This window comes from Trichoplusia ni, chromosome 4, assembly GCF_003590095.1.
Source record: "Trichoplusia ni isolate ovarian cell line Hi5 chromosome 4, tn1, whole genome shotgun sequence".
NCBI classification, from domain to species: Eukaryota; Metazoa; Arthropoda; class Insecta; order Lepidoptera; family Noctuidae; genus Trichoplusia; species Trichoplusia ni.
In genome coordinates this window covers 5,223,158-5,238,994 of record NC_039481.1, presented here as the reverse complement: position 1 = coordinate 5,238,994, position 15,837 = coordinate 5,223,158, and the positions used below count along the sequence as shown (strand labels likewise).

General features: G+C 35.0%; 1 protein-coding gene across 1 annotated transcript; it reads left to right on the top strand.

The window, feature by feature from the left end:
* The first annotated feature begins 558 nt into the window (after positions 1-558).
* LOC113492681 (multidrug resistance-associated protein 4-like) lies at positions 559-12,328 on the top strand. The gene is made up of 24 exons (XM_026870277.1): positions 559-888; positions 3,903-4,034; positions 4,258-4,462; positions 4,735-4,960; positions 5,163-5,260; positions 5,479-5,676; positions 5,836-5,962; positions 6,044-6,342; positions 6,506-6,670; positions 6,824-6,961; positions 7,588-7,755; positions 7,913-8,023; positions 8,131-8,366; positions 8,451-8,503; positions 8,609-8,818; positions 9,027-9,257; positions 9,337-9,443; positions 9,628-9,751; positions 10,022-10,195; positions 10,272-10,399; positions 10,505-10,627; positions 10,913-11,035; positions 11,120-11,280; positions 11,562-12,328. The coding sequence occupies exons 1-24, from the start codon at positions 674-676 to the stop codon at positions 11,830-11,832; spliced, it is 4,023 nt and encodes a 1,340-aa protein (XP_026726078.1). The 5' UTR covers positions 559-673; the 3' UTR covers positions 11,833-12,328.
* Positions 12,329-15,837: the final 3,509 nt, after the last annotated feature.

Genomic DNA, 15,837 nt, shown 5'->3' with positions numbered 1-15,837 from the left:
TGGTACATGTCTGTCTTTCCGATTCAGTTAAAACAAACCCACTGTTTTAAGACTTTAAACATTATAGATTGCAAAGCTTTGCACCAAAGATTTTATTTGGAGATTTTACAATGAATGAAGTATTGATACCCCACTCAATACCCTCGAAAGTTCATTTGCGAAATTAACAATATGAAATATATGCTTCTGGTTGGTAATTAATGGGAAGCCCTAAGAAGTAAAGATATATTAGGTATAAGAATTTTTTCGATGTTGATGTACCTTTGCTTCGTTAAACTAATAAAATAAAATAAAATATGTATTTATTTTCTTGGATTAAATTGCTAGATGCATAAGTATTTCGAAGTGTATGCTCAGCACGGCTAATGAAATTGAACCACGCTGACGAAGTTGTCGGGGACGGGTATCTAACATAGGTATAGTATAATAAATATATTATTGAGATATGAATTACGTATTAATCTTAGTAAGTATTTTTCTTATCACTGATAACTGTAAAATTAATATTTACGTAGAAGATTAGTTACTCATTCGGAGCCAACTATATATATGTATTGGTCAGTTTGTCATTTATCCTGCTATTAGGCACACGTCATGTAACAAAAAGGAACGAATGAGTGTGGGAAAATAAGTGCGTAAAGTTTGAATATTTCATTGATTAAAATTATACAACATGGAAAGTGAAAAGAATACACAAAATGGAACTGATGAACTGCCAGCTTCTCAGACCACGAGAAAGAGAAACAAACCCAATTTTATATCGACATTATTTATTTGGTGGATGTGTCCGGTGTTCATTAACGGTAACAAAAGAGATGTGGAAGAAGAAGATTTGATAGTTCCCAGTAAAAGATACGACTCACAAAGACAAGGCGATTACTTAGAAAGGTATGAATTTGTTTTAAGCTTTTATTTAGTTCTTTTTATAATAAGTTTTGTGATTCCGATTCATAATTAGTTCATGTAACGGTTTACTGATAATATTTATTGGGATCGCCAGCGAGGTTTCTAACCTCATTGATAAGCTTACGTGGCGGCCGGCGCCTTTGTCTATAATCAAATGTTGCAAGCTAACAGTTATCAACTTTTCGTTTTCCGATTGAGCTAACATTTTGCACACATGTATGTATTATTGTGTTTAAGTGATAACAAAATTATGACGCGAAAGGCTGACAATTAAACGAATCAATTTCATTGAGTTGTGTTTATTTGCTTTGTTTTGACCCGTTCATTGATCCTATGTTTAATAGTTACGATATATGTTTTAAATGACCTGTTGTAGAATATTATTTTATTTAGTAACACCAGTCCTGTTTCATTATATGTACCCCTTTTTTTGAAAAAGGTTATTATGATACTTTTGAACGAGCATATTGTAAAACTCCGATTCCTAACCAGTCTTCAAAATTTTATGGTGTAAATTATTAACTTTTATTAAATATTTCGGAGAATAATTGGGGATTTGTCCAAAATAATCCAATTTGTCCAGCAGATAGATTCAAAAATATATAGAAAACGTACTTCTTATTTTTTAAATCAATAAAAAATACGATACTAATCCTCATCAATCATTTATGATTTTTTTTGTTTATTGTTATGTGATCGGTCATTTGACCTAAATTGGTTGAGTAATTTGACATAAATTGGTACAGTAAAGAGACAAAATCCTCATGTTAGTATTGTCTATTCACAATACTTAATATATTTATTTCGTTTCAAAATGTACATTAGTTAGTTAACATTAGCTGGTGGATATATAGACACAATTTTGGACCCCGCTTTGGACAATTTCTAATATAAAAATATACTTGCTTTTTTTATTTACGAATTTTGTCGCTCAGTGACAGTTCCGTTCTATAAATTACAAAGAGTTAAAAACTACAACACATTCCACTTTAAATTTTTAAGCTCATACCGTAATTTCGTTGGATAGGTAACTTAAATATGGATTTGCGTAAAACAAACCTAATTTTCACAACTGCCTTGGATAAAATGTTAATGGCACACTTCTAAGTAAAAATGTAATCGTAGCAATAGAAGTAAAAAAACATTATAAAAAGTCTGTTCTGCTTACACATTCATAGATGAAAGATTTTTCAAACCTTATGAGTAGTTTATCATCGACCCTATTAGTAAATCCAGATGTTTGGAAGTAAGTAGGGTACTAATCTATGCAGAAAATATAAAGGGCTTTTTGAAAATGGGCGGTTTGTACCAGGGCTAGGTGTTTTTACGAATTTACGTAAGGATTTAATGTCAGTCAGTATATTGTCGATTATATGTAATTAGAACGATAACCAATCATAACATTAGACTGAATTTAATTTTCCCGAAACCGTTTGAACTATTTTCGTCTCGCCCTTTTTTACTTGACTGAAGAAACGTTTTGCCTCAGATACAATTGTCCGAAATTGAAATGTAATGAATTCGATATTTTTCGTCATACGTCGTTTGGACGAAAACGTTTTACTGAAGTTGTAATTAGCCAAAACAATATTTGTTAAATGTATAATTTATCCGGAAATTGATGGTTAGTGTTTCGTTTCAACTTTTTTCCGTTCTTTACTAAGCATTTTTTTAAAACAGTCTGACTCGTAAATATTGAATAATTTTACATCTATTGTAAATGCTTACAACGCCTTTTTGTCAGGGATCCGAAGCTGCAGGGTTTGTTAGGTCTCGTGCCACCGCCCTTCGGCGCGTCCCTTCCGCACCTGCGCGAAATTGAATTACACTCTAGGGGAAGGGCAGACAAGACTGCGTGAAGTAGATTTTGCAACGAGTCATGTCTGTTACTTATTTTTGTTTTACAAATACATATGTATTTAGATACCTTTAACGGCACAACACTTAATAATTGTATAATATTATCATCATCAGTCTAGCCTTATCCTAACTATGTTGGGGTCGGCTTCCAGTCTAACCGGATTCAGCTATGTTAAGTATCAGTGTTTTACAAGGAGTGACTGCCTATCTGACCTCGTCAACCCAGTTACCTGGGCAACACGATACCCCTTGGTTAGACTGGTTGTCAAACTTTTAAAGCTCCTGAATCCGACTGTCAAAGATGTAGGAATAATAGGTTACATAGATAATGGTGCCCTAAAGAGTAATTAGTGAAACAATATTTCAGTGTGATAAAAGTATGTACATAAAGAAAAGTATGTAAAATAAAGGAAATTAGTTGAAAAATCTTCTATTACTACTAAAATACAATTATATTTATTTAATTTGTTTATCTTGTGTATTGATCAAAAGTACATATTTCGTTAAAATGATACGTTCTATCTCTTTAAGTAGGAAGGGAAAATTTTTGAATACCTACCTATTATTTAATCAATTATGTTATGTTTAAACAATTAAATAATGTGAGTACGAGTCTTCTGCCGTTTCAGTCGACTACATTTAAATGTGATATCACAAATAATATGTGTTATATTTATGTATTGTAGATTAAAAACGGATGAGTACGCATTTTATTATTTGTTCTGCTATCATAAAATTATCAAGATACAGTAAATGGAACAAACTTCTTACAACACTAACGCCACGCGCCGTTACTCAACCGACCCCCCAAGTCGAACTTGGATACACTATATCTTTGATTTTTTTAGATACCCAAAGTAAAAAAAATCTCACTAGCTATTGCCCTCGGGCCTGCATGTTACAAATCGAAAATTTGGTCACGGAAACATTAAATCGGGATAAAAAAATTGTTAATCCAGGTTCTAAACTATCTGTGTACCAAGTTTCGTCTAAATCCCGTCAGTGATTTTGCGTGAAAGAGTAACAAACATGAAAACATTTTTTTATAGTTTTAGAAGGATGTTTTATGACGGACTAAAAATAATTTTACTTCTTATACTATGACAACTTTTCTTTAGTCGCTTTCCTTTTTTTAGTTATTGGTTTGAAGAAGTGGAACGAGCATTAAGACAGAAAAGAGATCCGTCCTTATGGTCAGCACTTTGGAGGGCCTACTGGATGCAGTTCATGCCAGCTGCGATTTACGTCATTATTATCACCGTCGCCAGGTATCTTTCACAATTTCATGTCTTAGTTTCGTTTTAAACACTATAAAGCCTGTGATTATCACATGATGGTTGCTGGTATGTTGGTTATAATTAAAGTTAGTTTCTAAACTAAGCAGCTAAGCGGCGTTTTAAAGTGTAGCTAAAACATTAATATTTATTATTTTACTATAAAAATATTTCGTACGTATGATTAATTGGAACCTTCTTTTAAAATATTTTACAGGACCACTCAGCCGCTTGTATTTGCGCAGTTGTTGTCGTATTGGTCAGTGGAGAGACCGTTGTCCAGATATGATGCAGGTTTCTACGCATTCGCCATGTTGGGCCTCAACTTTATTGCGTTGATGTGCCAGCATCACAACTCCCTCTTCGTGTTTCGGTTCGGTATGAAAGTAAAAGTTGCGTGCTCATCACTTTTGTTTAGAAAGGTAAGCATAAAGACATTCATTGAATATTCAAATATTAAAATATATATTAAATTAAAGTGTGAAAATGTTTGTTGTTGAATTGTGACTTATGAGTTCGAGCTATGAGACTTTATTATAATTTAGGAAATTTCTGGTTTTGTCGTCAATAAGCTTCGTAAATACTGAAAAAACGTACCCTGTACAGGATTGATTCAGGTGCCACGGAGGAACCGCTCGTCCTTGCTACTCGACATAACATTGACAGTAGGTATTAAAATTATTTCTCTTTGTAGTTGCTCCGGCTGAGTCAAGTGTCAGTGGGGGAAGTGGCGGGTGGTAAACTGGTGAATTTGCTGTCGAACGATATCGCGAGGTTCGACTATGCCTTCATGTTCTTGCACTACTTGTGGATCGTCCCGATCCAAGCCGCTGTTGTGCTCTACTTCTTGTATGAAGTAGCTGGGTACGCTCCCTTCGTCGGACTGTTCGGCGTTGTGTTATTCATCTTGCCACTTCAAGGTAATCTGTGATATACATTTATGATCCCAAAGCGTCTATTTTAAACGTCAAATAGCTCTGATTTGGTCACATAAAAATTTAATAAAGTCTGGTTCAGTAGTTTTTATTTGAAGACGATAGTATGTTTTTTTTATTTAAACAATATAATTGTATCGAAACACACGTTGCTTCATCCTAAAATAATTATGATTTTTCCTTGTAGCTGCCCTGACCAAGCTCACTGCTGTGATCAGAAGAAGTACTGCTGTAAGGACCGATAAAAGAATTAAATTGATGAATGAAGTTATCAATGGTATTCAGGTAATAAATAATTCAAAGCGTCGAAATATCCCTTATTGTTCGTAGGCTTTAATGAAATAAAAATAAATCCCAACTATATATTACAAAATCCATCATTTTACGTCAGGGGTTACAAAGATTTAAAAACAAGGCCAGAGTTAACAAAACTAAGGCCTCTATAGCATAAAGTTATCGACGGGGGTCATCTTTAAAAAGCACTAAAGACAATTGTTTTTCAGGTCATCAAAATGTACGCTTGGGAAAAGCCCTTCCAGCGGGTTGTTAAAGTAGCGCGAGCCTACGAAATGAATGCCCTTAAGAAATCCATGTTCGTGAGGAGCATGTTCATCGGATTCATGTTGTTCACCGAAAAAAGTATTATGTTCTTCACCATATTGACGCTCGCTCTCACGGACACCATGATCTCAGCTACGATTGTAAGAATTGCAACCACATTATGTATCTTATGTAGAGAAATGGTTCTGTATTATTAGATTTTAAGACCTTAATGTACATTATGGAACGCAATAAATAATTGAGTATTGAGTATTGAGTATTGAAATATTTTATACTAATTTATTGTTCCATTGTTTCAGATCTACCCTATACAACAATTTTTCAGTATTATTCAAATGAATGTTACTTTGATATTGCCAGTTGCAATTGCGAGCTTTACTGAGATGCTTGTGTCCTGCGAGCGTATTCAAAGTTTTCTTATATTGGGTAAGTTGAAGTCAATCTTAACATTTCTTCGGTTATCCTTCGCTCCGAAATGATTTTAATAGAGTTTATTGCGTATTTTAGATGAACGGTCAGACATGCAAATTACACCGAAAATAGTAGGAGCCAACACAAATTTGGTAAACTCTAAGAAACGAAACTCAGAACCAGGCGACGTATTGCCAAAGAAATATGTTCCTGCTGATCTATCGGTTTCAAAGGCTGACGAAACAGTTCAATCAGATTATCCCATAGAAATAAACAGAGTTAGCGCGTCTTGGACCAACAGTGATAAACCGGAAGAAATGACTCTCAAAAATATAAGCATGCGTGTTCGGAAGGGCAAATTGTGTGCTGTTATTGGTCCTGTAGGTTCTGGAAAAGTAAGTAATTTTTAACTGAAACCATATTCCAGTTTCAAAATTTTCACCCTTTCGTGTATCCAAGTTTGTGTGATAATTGTCAGTACGTAACTGCCATAATGGTTGATGATTGATTGATTGAAATATTAACTATTCTTTAGTACGTATCTGTGATTTATTACAGACGTCTCTACTCCAACTGCTTTTGAAGGAGTTACCGTTGACGGATGGTACCCTGAACGTTAGAGGGAAAGTGGCTTACGCTTGTCAGGAATCATGGCTGTTCCCGGGCACAGTTCGAGAAAATATCTTGTTTGGACTCCCTTACGATGTGCAAAAATATAAAGAGGTAAGTAACGATATCATTACAGTAGTTGAGTAGAAGAGTATTCATAAGGTTTTTAATAATATTATTTGTTAAGCAGTCAAGTGGAAAGTACCGATTCAGGACAGTTTTGTTGATGTGAAATGACTTTGTTCATAGGTCTGTTATATTTTTTAGGTCTGCAAAGCGTCCTCGTTGCTGCCAGATTTTAAACAGTTCCCGTATGGCGACTTATCTCTAGTGGGAGAGCGAGGAGTGTCTTTGTCTGGTGGGCAGAGAGCTAGGATCAACTTAGCTAGAGCGATATATCGAGAGGTAAGGAAAATATCACCGCTGTTGTAAGGATTGAAAACTGATATTGAAATTATTATCGAGATGTTTACTACGAACTCCGCTGTTGATTGGCCTGTTGGTCTAGTGGTGAGTGACCCTGACTGCTATACCGGAGGTCGTGGGTTCGATTCCCACCCAGAACAAATGTTTGTGTGATGAGCACGATCGATCATTTGTTCTGTGTCTGGGTGTAATTTATCTATAATATGTATGTATTTAGAAATATATAAGTAAGTTTATCAGTTGTCTTGTTACCATAACACAAGCTGTGCCTAACTTGGGATCAGATAACCGTGTGTGAGTTGTCCCCGGATAAAAAAAAAATATTTAAAATTGTTTGTACAGTAGCACACAATATACCTTTACTTTCTATAAAGAAACATAAGATAAAATAATTAGTTCTCAATCGTCGAAAATGTATGAACCAACATTTTATCGACTATATATTTTCCCCAAAATTGTAATATTTGGTATATTTAAGAAGGTTTAGTAATGTTTATGCTGTAATAAATTGTTATCGAAAACAATATTGATTGTGAACATAATAACAGTTATCGGTATATCGTTTTTATTCATAAACGATAACTCTTATCTCTTCTGTGTTTTAGGCTGATATTTACCTGCTGGACGACCCTTTGTCGGCAGTCGATGCTAATGTGGGCAGACAGCTCTTCGACGGATGCATCAAGGGCTACTTGGGCGGGCGCACCTGTGTGCTCGTCACTCATCAGATCCATTACCTCAAAGCCGCTGACTACATAGTTGTCCTTAATAATGTAAGTCTCATATCTTGATTTAATAAAAGAAAATTGAAAACTGGATTTTTGAAAATTTAAAAGTAAAATACGATTACAGTACCTCACTGTTCAGGACATCAGTTTTATAAAAATGTTAAGCCAGTAAAAATAATGCTAATATGTTGTTTTTTAACAGGGGTCCATCGAGAATATGGGCAGTTACGAAGAGCTCGCGAAATCTGGAACTGAATTCTCTCTCTTGTTGTCTGATCAAGCCGGCAATGGAGAGACTAGCGATGCCAAATCTGTGAGTACACATCAGTTCCATTTCTGTTTGATAACCTTAAGAAATAAATTGTCCTTATCCATTATGATAAAACATTCGTGATATATTCGAATACTTATATTTCTTAGAGACCATCAATGCTCCGAGGTATATCAAAAATGTCAGTTAAGAGCCAAGATGACGATGACGAGGAAAAGGCTCAAGTGCTAGAAGCAGAAGAGAGAGGAACAGGCAGTCTGAAGTTTGAGGTCATTAAGGCTTACTTGAATTCGGTTCAGTCATGGACTGTTGTCATCCTTACGTTGTTGGCGGTACTATTTACACAGGCATCGGCTACTACGGCTGATTACTGGCTTAGTTTTTGGTAAGATTGTCTATATATTTGTTACCATGTCACATAGTAGTCCATTGCTTAACGTTTCCCTTATAATAAACATTTCCTTTCCAGGACAAATCAAGTAGACGAATACGAACAATCATTAGAAAGCGGACAACTCCCTGGTGAGTAAATACGTAAATTATTGTAAAAAAAGTTTTGTCAATCACTTCAAAGAAAACAGGAACCCTTAAGGTTATTGATACATATTTACTTTTTCATAATTTCAGACACGAGTTTGGACGCTCAAATCGGACTACTGACAACTGCTCAGTATCTGATCATATTTGGCAGTGTGATATTGGGAATCATAATTATTTCTCATCTCAGAATTCTCTCTTTCGTCATTATGAGTATGCGAGCTTCGAAAAATCTTCATAACACTATTTACGAGCGATTGATAATAGCTGTGATGAGATTTTTTGACACTAATCCTTCAGGTAATTTGTATAGCTTAATTAACTATTAACTAACAATTATTAACATAATTCTAAAACTCTTGTGTAATGCCAATGGGGGTCTTCTTAAGTTTCAAAGTTAAAAAGCAGAAGGCCCAAAGCAGTTTCGGAAGCTTAACTAAAATTTTACTTGTTTGTCTTTCACTTAGAATGAAATTAGCGAGACATTAATGTGCATCTTACTCCTCAGGACGTGTATTAAACAGATTCTCCAAAGACATGGGTGCGATCGACGAATTTTTGCCGAGAAGTTTTCTGGAAACCATTCAGATGTACCTCTCTCTTGCGAGTATCTTGACATTAAACGCAATAGCGCTGCCTTGGACACTGATACCCACCTTTGTGTTATTAGTTATTTTCGTATTTCTGCTGCGATGGTACTTAAATGCTGCGCAGGCAGTGAAACGATTGGAGGGCACAAGTAAGTGGAGTATTCAGATTTAAACACAAGTGTGCTCCCATTATAATTTTATCTATAATATCATTCTTTCTTTTTGCAGCTAAAAGTCCTGTATTCGGAATGGTAAGTTCAACAATTTCGGGACTTTCGACAATCAGGAGTGCCAATTCGCAAACTAGACTTCTCAGAACTTTCGACGGGGCTCAGGTAAACACCTACTATCTTCTACTGTAAAAATTTAGTTACTTTGAGAAAAAGCTTACGACCGAGCCGCTGACTTGCTAGATTTGGTGGGGGCATGGTACTGTTCCCAGATAGCTTCGTTTTGAAATTATATTCCAAAGAGGGTAAAATAGATCAGCCTATCTTAAAGGTATTTTTCCTATTGCAGGACCTGCACACCAGCGCTTTCTATACATTTACGGGCGGTTCATCAGCTTTTGGAATGTACTTAGATGGTCTTTGCTTAGCGTATCTTGGAATCATCTTGGCAATTTTCCTGTTGGGCGATTTCCGTAAGTCAATTTTAAACGTGCCATTTTTGTGTATAAACTCAATGCTTACTGTAACAGAATCTGAAATTTCATATTCAGAAAATCCTTCCCAAAATCATCAAATACAGAGTATTTAAACTGTATATTTGAAAAAAAGAGCAAAACGTACAATCGGATCACAGCTAAGCTTATTTTGCAACGATGATCACAAATGTGACATTTTTTGTAAATAACATTATTTTTTCGTAAATGAAGGACAGTTACTTACTTAAATCATTGATGTCTTTGCAGTTGACTTTATTCCGGTGGGCAGTGTGGGATTAGCCGTAAGCCAGTCTATGGTTTTGACAATGATGTTGCAAATGGCTGCACGTACAACAGCTGACTTCCTCGGTCAGATGACAGCAGTTGAGAGAGTTCTCGACTACACAAAGTTACCGACAGAGAAAAATATGGATACAGGACGTAAGTAACATACGAAGTTAAAGTACTTAAGTTTATGATGCAAAAGACGATCAACTAATACATTATGTGTTTTCAGCAACCACGCCTCCCAATGATTGGCCTAAGTTAGGGCAAGTGGCATTCAGTAACGTTTACTTAAACTATTCGGTAGAGGATCCACCAGTACTGAAGGATTTAAATTTTGTTATCAACAGCGGATGGAAGGTAAATGATACGTATATACTACGCATATAACGATAAATGTTTGTAAAATATAACGAAGTTAAAGGCCGAAGAGTGTTTTAAGTATAATAAAACAATGTATTTTAGGTTGGTGTAGTCGGAAGAACTGGCGCTGGAAAATCTTCGCTAATATCGGCTCTGTTCCGACTTTCGAATATAACCGGTCAAATCACAATCGATGGTCTCGATACAGAGGGAATAGCTAAAAAGGTAAATCAAATTAATATCGAAATTGCTAAAACGCTGAAAGTACTGATTAATTCATGTCATTCACTGGTGTCGGTAAGAGACAAGACCGACTACAATTTGCCACACAATACTCTAAAAAATGGACTACTAACGTTGGTAAAAAAGCTGCCAAGCAGAAAAATGGGATGGGGAAATTGCAGTTATAACAGTAGTTATCGTTAAAAGTAGCCAGCGTCCCAGCAATAGTATAAGATTAGGAAGGGTTAAAAGAAAAATACACGTGTTTATATCTTTTAATATCCACAGGTTTTGAGATCAAAAATATCAATAATTCCACAAGAGCCAGTCCTGTTCTCAGCCACGCTGCGATACAATTTGGATCCGTTTGACGACTACAGTGATGAAGATATTTGGAGAGCATTAGAACAGGTAAGTTTAATACACGGAACATGAAATTAAAACTTAGCAACAACTAAGACGCCTGCTATTACTAAACCTGCTTGTTGTTACCAGGTGGAGTTGAAAGACGGAATACAGTCACTCGAATTTAAAGTAACGGAGGGCGGCAGTAACTTCTCGATGGGACAACGACAGCTTATATGCTTGGCTCGAGCCGTGCTGCGATCGAATAAAATACTTATCATGGACGAAGCCACCGCCAACGTCGATCCACAGTAAGAAATTATAGACGATATTTCAAGTTTTAAATTGTCAACATTATACACCAATCTAATAAACGGCTATTGCATATTGGGGTCAATGCGCTAATATGTAATATGATCATCCCCCATATAATAAAAAAAAACTTCAAATGATAATTGACTCAAGGGAGATGGATATATATATTTGGAAAAATGCTTAAAGATTTTCATGAAAAATGAGAAAAAAGAAATGAAATATGATGAATAATGTGATTTCAGCAGAATATGGTTACTTACAATTTCATTTATTTCAGGACCGACGCTTTGATCCAAAAGACGATTCGTCGGGAGTTTGCCACCTGCACAGTGCTCACCATTGCTCACCGACTGAACACCATCATGGATTCTGATCGAGTGCTTGTCATGGACAAGGGTGAAGCGGTAGAGTTCGACCACCCCCACATCCTGCTCTCTGACCCCAACAGCGTCTTCAGCTCCATGGTCAGAGAAACTGGAGAAAACATGGCCAAGATTCTGTTTGATGTCGCTAAGAACAAATATGACAGCGACAACAAAACTGCCTGAAAAGTATATAGAATCTGAAACACAAAAGTGTGTGTATTAGATTAAAAAATGTAGTTAGTTAATTAAAGAAAGTAACAAATTATGGCAAAACTAACTAAAATGTTAAAATGACGAAAGATATTTGTATGACGTGTTATGTAAATAATTAAAGTCAACTTTAACTTACATGAGACTATTTAAACTAAGTAATTCATCTAAAAAGATTTTATTTTCTCCTCAACAAAGAACTGGTAAAGTGCAAGTCTGCAAGTACATTGTACGTAGCATGTTTTACAGCAACATGCAAGATGAAACTATTATCGAACGTCTTAATGGAACGGATAGAGATTTTTTTTTTTTGAAAATAATTAAATTTCGACAAAAAAAGATTGTTTCACTAATCACTATGATGATATTACACATGGGAGAATTTTTATTTTTTATTTTTTAATAGAAATAAATGGTTTCTTTGCATCTTACAAGCAATATCAAAAAATAAAGTACTGCCCTCTATTAAACTCTTCTTCTGCTTTTTACCTCTATTCTAACTATTGTTACTTTGCCTTACCTTACTTCGCCTTTGTGATGTGTCTACTCTCCGAAGTTCAACTACACAATGATCGTCCAAAAAAATATGACGTCCACGATAACAGTATTTAATGAATTTTTAAATTCATTGAATAAGGCTAATCTTATGTTGCTATTGCACGTAGCACAGGATAGAATGTGGCTACGAAACATGATACACATTTTTATACGTATTTGCCTGCCACGGTTTTATAGTTTTTGAAGTGCGATTTCTCTGCAATTTTGAATTCTATTCTTTATTGCATATCTTAATTTTACATAGGTAAAAAGACGAAATGGTTGCAAAGAGTGTTTCTGGTGAGATGACGTCAGGTAGAAAGGTATGGGACGAGAAGACATGTTGCACCGACCCCAAATAAAAATTTGGGATAAGGGCAGGGGAATGATGAACTTTATATAGGTGGTCAATTTATTGTACATGCTCATTATGTCGGGCATAGCAAAAGTAAAAGAGATTCAAATTTTGAGGCTATCAAAAAAAAATATAAGTTTGCTTAATGCAACCGTAGGCAAATTACATTTTACATACTCAAAATCTGATCTTACCTCTCAATAGGATCAGGGTTTGGAAATTATCTATTTTCTTTTTGAGTAATCTCGTGACATTTTTTATAAATTACTCGCTGACGTAGCAAGCGTGGTTTTGCCATGATGGAGGAAGAAACATAATAAACAAATGGAGAAAAAGCAATACGCGCAACAAATTTCATGAGCATCGGTCGAGCTGCTTCGGAGGAGTTCAATTACGCACACCATGACACGAGAATTTTATATATTAGATATCCAGATCAGACTCAAGGAAACCTTGCGTGGCAGATAAAACCGTCGTGCCTTGCGCCTGAACAAAGATGATACTCTTGCAAGTTTCTGACGTGACTTTCAATTTTGGATTTCTTTGTTTGGGTATCAGTTGTGCAGTCATCAGCTATGCCTGCGCACATCCACCTGTGTAGCATGCGACCTTATTCAATGGCAGCTGTTCATGCCAGTCATGCTGTATTTTATCTATTCATTTAATATATTGATAGCCAGCTTGTTGTTATCACTTAAACCATAGCAGATTAATATTTACAAGCAGCTTTTGGTGTTCATAAGGTCGTTTTATTCGCTTATCTTTTCAGCCATCTTTAAATGGTAAAATACCTCGGCTGAATGCTCAACTTTCAAATGCAAGTCGGTTGTAATTTAGGGCTTCTATCGTTTTTTTTTATTGTTCGGTCTATTTGAATTTTACAGATGTGTTGGACTTTGACACATAAAACAATATAATGACTACCAAAAAGTACGTGTAATACGTAACTTAAAATTTGCATAAATAATAAAATATAGTTTAAATGTTATCGAGTCGGAAACTTTGAATACTTATTAGGATTAACTGAAAACGAGGATACACTATCCTTGGTCAAAATTATATCTAGTCTAGGTGTCCTGGCGAACTGCGTACCTCTTAACAGTCGACGATGACAGTGCAGACATTTATATAATACTAGCTGACCCAGCAAACGTTGATTTGTCAATTTTTTTTTTCTAGTCGTATGTATTTTTAATGCTACATTATAAAAAAAAAAACAATCAATTCCGTCCAAAAAATAAACTTTATTTTTTTAGTGTCAGCAACCCTTATTACTTAGGGGTTTGAAAAAAATGATGTTGTTCTATTCTCAGACCTACACAATATGTATACAAAATTTCATAAAAATCGCTCGAACCGTTTCGGAGGAGTACGGTAACTAACATCGTGACACGGTAATTTTATATATTAGATTTTTTATGCAACTTTTCCATAATGTTTAAACCTTTAAATCTTGCCTGGACTTCCGCGAATATTTCAAGACTAAAATAAGCTAAATCGGCGAGACTAACGAACAGCAATTCATTATTCACACTCCGTGGTCGAGTGGCGTACGCAGTGGTTTCAAGGTGTCGCTAGCTCTGAGGTCCCGGGTTCGAACCCCGATCGGGTCAATGTAAAAAATCTTATTTCTACATTGTCTCGGGTCTGGGTGTACCTTCGTTGTATCTGAATTCCATAACACAAGTGCTTAAGCAACTTACTTTGGGTTCAGAACAATGTATGTGATATTGTCCGCATATAAGAATAAGAATAAGAATCTTTATTTGCAGAGACACAGTATTAGGTACAGGTGTTTTGGTAAATTACATAACGTACATGCATATCTCACCGCTCAATAGGTATGCAAATTTCGAGTAGACACTGGTACATACTACATTGACATAAAATAAAAAATAAATATTACAGTGTCATACACATACAAAAGTGTTATTTCAGATAATTCAATAAAATTACAACAATCGAGATAATACAATTAAAATCTATTTAATTACACATAACACAAAATATTAAATTAAACATTATTAAATTATAATCTTTTTAACATTACTTACAAACAATCATCATAGTGTGCGTTTTTGTGTTTAATAAATTCAGAAACCGTATAAAAACATTTGTCTAGTAACAACTTTTTAAGTTGGATTTTGAATTTGGATAATTTCTTAATATAATATAATAACATATTAATAACATATTATATTAAGAAATTATTATTAAAAAAAAAGAAATTAATAAGCGAAAAGTCGTCTTTGATAGAACAAATTTTGGCCACGCCTTACCTATCTCTTAAAAGATTTGGTCGAATGGCGACATGCAATCTCTCGCACATAATATACATATATGCGCGGATATAAAAAAATCTATCAAAGCAAATATTCAAATTTTTCTCTAGTCATCTAGAACCCGCGCTGATTTTATCGCTGACCTGAAATGGTTCACGTTAGCACGTGTTGGCACGCACCATCTGGCTTCAACAATCGCGAGTCATCGCTGCGCAGTCTATACTATACTCAGCTCCCGGTGCTACTCGCTGCATGTTTTTCTTACTTTTAGGATTATACGGCTGGCCAGCTTGTGATTGCAAACTTTCAGTTCAAAGTTTTGGTGCAACTTTCATTCACCATGATGAACTATCTTTACTTATTGCCTAAAGCCTAAAATCTCGAAAGGCGGATTCGTGATTATACAATAAAGATTTACTTACGCGTTTTTGTTGGGATAATGACGGTTAGTTTCGGAACCAACCGGGGTCTCAAGTGTACTGGTTAAATTAGTCGGGCTATACCTATAAATAGGGGTGAGTAAACCGATATTAAAAAATAATCGCCTTATGAGTAAAAGTTCAAAGTACACAGCATATTCATATCTTAATCAAAATGGAATTTAAAAACTGTAAATAAAAAGAAGGAATTATTGAAAATCATGATGCAAGGCTTAGATTACAAAAAATACTACTATTGTGTCCCGTATTTTTTTACACAATGTTTGCTAGGTTTTGACCAAAGTTAGTTTAATTATTTACTAGACACTGTATGATACCAAACTATCCAATGAAAAGACACAAATTCGTATCTTCTAATGCACAT

Bases quoted from the DNA above. Each gene is read 5' to 3' on its own strand.
- LOC113492681 (XM_026870277.1), top strand. From the start codon at position 674: ATGGAAAGTGAAAAGAATACACAAAATGGAACTGATGAACTGCCAGCT. The intron at 6,671-6,823 runs GTAAGTAACGAT...TATATTTTTTAG, and splicing joins ATGTGCAAAAATATAAAGAG to GTCTGCAAAGCGTCCTCGTT. The intron at 7,756-7,912 runs GTAAGTCTCATA...GTTTTTTAACAG, and splicing joins ACATAGTTGTCCTTAATAAT to GGGTCCATCGAGAATATGGG.